At 35.9% G+C, this 4,449-nt stretch overlaps 1 protein-coding gene across 1 annotated transcript; it reads left to right on the top strand.

The window, feature by feature from the left end:
• The first annotated feature begins 511 nt into the window (after positions 1 to 511).
• On the top strand, positions 512 to 3,787 carry LOC129316342 (transcription factor FER-LIKE IRON DEFICIENCY-INDUCED TRANSCRIPTION FACTOR-like). Its single transcript, XM_054960710.1, has 4 exons — positions 512 to 982; positions 1,680 to 1,877; positions 1,962 to 2,135; positions 2,229 to 3,787. The coding sequence occupies exons 1-4, from the start codon at positions 512 to 514 to the stop codon at positions 2,331 to 2,333; spliced, it is 948 nt and encodes a 315-aa protein (XP_054816685.1). The 3' UTR covers positions 2,334 to 3,787.
• Positions 3,788 to 4,449: the final 662 nt, after the last annotated feature.

Here is a 4,449-nt window from a genome sequence, read left to right as displayed (position 1 = left end):
CTAGCTATGCAATGGCTAGATACCTCTTGGTCCTCTCAAATGCAGAGACGCAGATGTCGGGTTCCTCATTAAAATATTCTCACTACTTCCGTATATAACACTCATATTTTTTATACATCCTTGGATGTCAACATCGTTATGTCTTCGAATCTTCAAGTTGTTCGCATCTAATTTAACTGTTTAAATAAATACCAAATGTGGCATGACTAGATTTATGAGCACATAAGATTAATGATTGTATGAGACATGAAGAATCTTTTTCGTATTTTTCTTAATAGAAAAACTAGATGTTAGAATATTAGATGTGGCCAGGTGTCTGTGCACATAAATTTGAAAGAAAACATGCTTCTTCACTTAGTTAACCAACAGAAATAAAATAATCTGGCTTCAGCTAGTTAACAACTCTGGTATGAAGAAGGAGATGGACGCTATATTCCGTTCACACCAAAATTAAATATATTAATGATTTCAATCTTGTATATAACTGAATTAGACCTCTCGTTATCCCACCATGCTCAAAATGGATGCTCATGGAGACCCTCTGGTGCACATTAACGACTTCCAGCTTCATGACTTCATCGACAACACCAATTTCGATCAATTTATCAATGTGCTCCGTGGGGAGAATGAACACTCATTCTGTAACTTTGATTCTGACGTTATCAATGGCTGCTTAGCTGATAACCAATTTCTTCCATTACCTGAGAACCCATTTGAGCCTCATGCTGCTGTAAATGTTTATGATCCCAGCTCTACGCTTAGTTCCTTCTCATGTTTTGATGGAGAAGTGACGGGAGGAAGAGGAGAAGAAGAGAATGATTCTTCTGCAACAACAATCACCACCACTGAAACTACCAGTGCTAATGCCAAACAGAAGCCCAAAACTGATCGGTCCAAGACTCTTATCTCTGAAAGGAGGAGGAGGGGCAGAATGAAGGAGAAGCTTTACGCTTTGCGTTCTTTGGTCCCCAACATAACTAAGGTACGTTTCACGGCTACAAAGTAGATCTAAGGAAAATGTACTGTTTGGTGCTTAAAGGTCCTAGCTTCAGCCATATGCATGTCCTAATCTTGTTCTTATACGATGATGGGTCATTCAATTCTTGAAATTTGACAAATAATAGCCAGTTGAAAATTTTCCTCGACTGAAGGAAGGTAGGATTCTGGAATCTCTTGCATGTATCTTTCGCGAACGAAAAATTATAATATTCTAAAAACTACAAAAAGGGTCAGAAGCAATAAGATTAAACAAGTCAAAGTCATAAAATATATAGTTCCTTAATTTAAACAAGCCTCATGATGGCTCGTGAATCGTGAAACATCAAAGGTAATGCTATATGTTCAGGGCCAACTTATAGTTCCTTAATTAAAACAAGGCCTCACGCTGGGACGTAAATCGTGAAACATCGAAGGTAATGCTATATGTTCAGGGCCAACTTCTGTTACTATGCCATGCGACTATTTTGCTAGTCAACGCTTCTAATTCTCTCTATCACGTCTTGAGACTCTGCAAAGCTAATTTTGGCATTTGGGTGCATAGCATTTAGTTTCTACTATTGTTTCTGACATTATTTACATTTAAGAATTTACGAACGTGAAGTTAAATGTCTAAAGAGAATCTAGTTTATGTCAGTGAAGGTAAAGGCTAATTAAGCGTTAACTGGTACAAATATTTGCAGATGGATAAGGCCTCCATCGTGGGCGATGCTGTAGCATATGTGCAGGAGCTGCAAGAGAAAGCTAAGAAGCTGAAGGGTGAGGTTAAAGGGCTTGAAGCATCCATGCTAGCGTCAGAAAATGATCAGAGATCAGTTAAAATCCCCATGAAGGTTCAAAACAACCACATCAACTATCCAATCTGCAAGAAGATCATGCAGGTTTACTTGATTAAAACTTGATGAGATACTGTTATTTGGGCTCTTAAGACTTAAGTTGTAACATTTGGTTATATTGTTATATAGATGGACATATTTCCAGTGGAGGAAAGAGGGTTTTATGTGAAATTGATGTGCAGTAAAGGAGAAGGAGTGGCTACCTCCCTGTACAGGGCTCTCGAGTCCCTAGCAGGCTTCAATGTTCAGAATTCAAACTTGGCCACAGTTTCTGAGAGATTTCTACTAACATTTACATTAGATGTAAGCTTTTCTTTCGTTGTTATTTAATGATATCTTCAGCGTTCTGAATCTTACTTTTGTGTACGGATATAGTGATTGATATGTTAAAAACAGGTGAAAGGTTGCGAGCCAGAAATTAACCAGCAAAATCTGAAGCTGTGGGTAGCAAGCGCTCTTCTGAACCAAGGCTTCGAATTTATTACAACTTTCCACGCTTGATTCTGTTCTCCCTCCAGTTACATCTGACTCTTTCATGGGCTTCTCTCTTCAAATCATGACAAGTGAACAATATTCATTACGCAGCATCGCATAACATTCAAAATAATATTTTCTATGTGTGATGTCCTCAGCTTATTTAAAAAAAAAAAAAACATGAACACCTTAATAATTTAACCGTGCTGTCCTTAAAAAGAACGATTTGGAGTTGATGACCAGGTGAAGAAACATTGTTTGTTATCTCTTTATCTCACAGAGTAGCAGATGTCTAGAAGGCATTTTCCGTGTGTGGTCCTAAGAATCTATCTTTAAAGAAAGGAAAAATGTGGGGACTATACTTGGTGGATAACATAGTAATTTTGTTATACTAAAAAAAAAGCTCCTCACTTTTGCAAGGAGAGCTTTCCATGCCCATTGATTTTCCTATCTTCATTTTGTGCCAAACGAGTCTAATATGTCGTTATTATTACTTTCGTTATGTAATAAATTTGGTAAGATCTGTACCATTTTTCTTGATTTTATAATTCAGTATCAAAACATTTCCTATCCTTTTCCAATTCATGGGCATGAGATGAAGATCAAGAGAAAATACAGCTCTTTCTTTCCTTCTTTCTAATACAAGGTCAAGATGTTAAGGGAAGAGGTTAAGAGACTTGGTCATGATTAACATAAGATCAATCACAACAGATTTCTAATTAACCAAGAAAAAATAAATCAATTATCTCGAATTCAACATCATTATCATAAATGTGATGAGTTTGCCGCTCTACAGGCATTGGCTTCTTTGAAGACATATTGAGTTGAAATAGTCCCATGGTGTCATAGGAGCTCCCTTATTATTATTTTTTAAAGAAAAAAGTAGCTACTTTCCTGAACCCGAAATGGTCAATTAATTAATGTGAGTTTTGTAGACCGAGAGCTCCTGACCTTAAATTAAATAATAAATATTGAGAGGAGGACCGTGAAGATCGTGATCATTCATCCAAACCATCATGTTTTTTTAATCAAGGTTGTTAGGAAGGATTCCTTTTTTTACCAATGTGGCAATTCAAATGCTGATATTCTAGACCTTTTCTTCTCCCTTTTGGCAAATTGTAAATTTTGTAATGAATAACATTCATATTCAATGATTTAGTCTATATGCATTATTTTGAATCAAACGCACATTAATTAATTATGTATTTTCTCTCCTTAAGTATTATAATACGTGCTCTATGCAAGACTGAATGGTGAAAAGGGAAGAGCAAAAGTCTAATGAACCACTGTTGATATTGATGTAATTGCAATATGTTTTCGTTGCATGTTTTTCTCAATCATGTGTTTCTATTTGTCATGATGAGTACTAACCTCCATGAGCAGTTTCGCAAAGTACTTTGTTTCATGAATCGGACTCGTTCAGCTTCCAATTTGACCTGCTTTATTGATAATACATGAGGACGCTGCTGATATTGAAGTAATTGCATCCTTTGTTGATGTGCTTTCGTTTTTGTTGTCAGTGAACTCCATTATTAGATGTTGAAAGAAGTTTTGGACTTCCGCCATTTATTATTATTATTATTATTATTATTATTATTTTATCGAAGCGGCTTTCATCCACTTATTGAGAGAAAGATTTGATGTCCCAACGTGATCTCACTGATTTTTCCTCTTGGACTTCAAGATTTATTGTGATAAAGAAGGCTAGATGAAATGGAAGCATGAGTTACGGGAGAGGGGTCTCTCCATTTTTTCCCTTCCATTTCCCTCCACTTCCCCCATCCCCGTCATTCAAATTATTTTATTAAATAATTTTTTTAAATGACAAAATTAATAAATGGTAGGGATGGGAGAAGTGAAGAGAAATGAAGAGAAAAGAAATGGAGAGACCCCTCTCCCCATGAATTACTGCAAAATGAAATGAAAACATGAGCTGTCGCACTTCCGTTCACGTCATGTCCATTAAACCGAAAACATCCCAAAGATAATTGTAATCAATAAAAGCTAATGTAACATTTGTAACTTCCTTTTACTTATTTGTTTCTTTTACTTATTTGTTTCGTTCAGAGTTCTAACATTATTAATAGGACTACTAACTTTTGCTATAGCATCGCTCAATTTTGAATAAAGATTAAAATATCTC

The sequence above is a fragment of the Prosopis cineraria genome, unplaced genomic scaffold (assembly GCF_029017545.1).
Source record: "Prosopis cineraria cultivar Desert tree isolate PC_DT_omini unplaced genomic scaffold, ASM2901754v1 PC7, whole genome shotgun sequence".
Taxonomy (NCBI): Eukaryota; Viridiplantae; Streptophyta; class Magnoliopsida; order Fabales; family Fabaceae; genus Prosopis; species Prosopis cineraria.
Note: the sequence above shows the minus strand (reverse complement) of the source record. Positions and strands in the feature narration are given on the sequence as shown.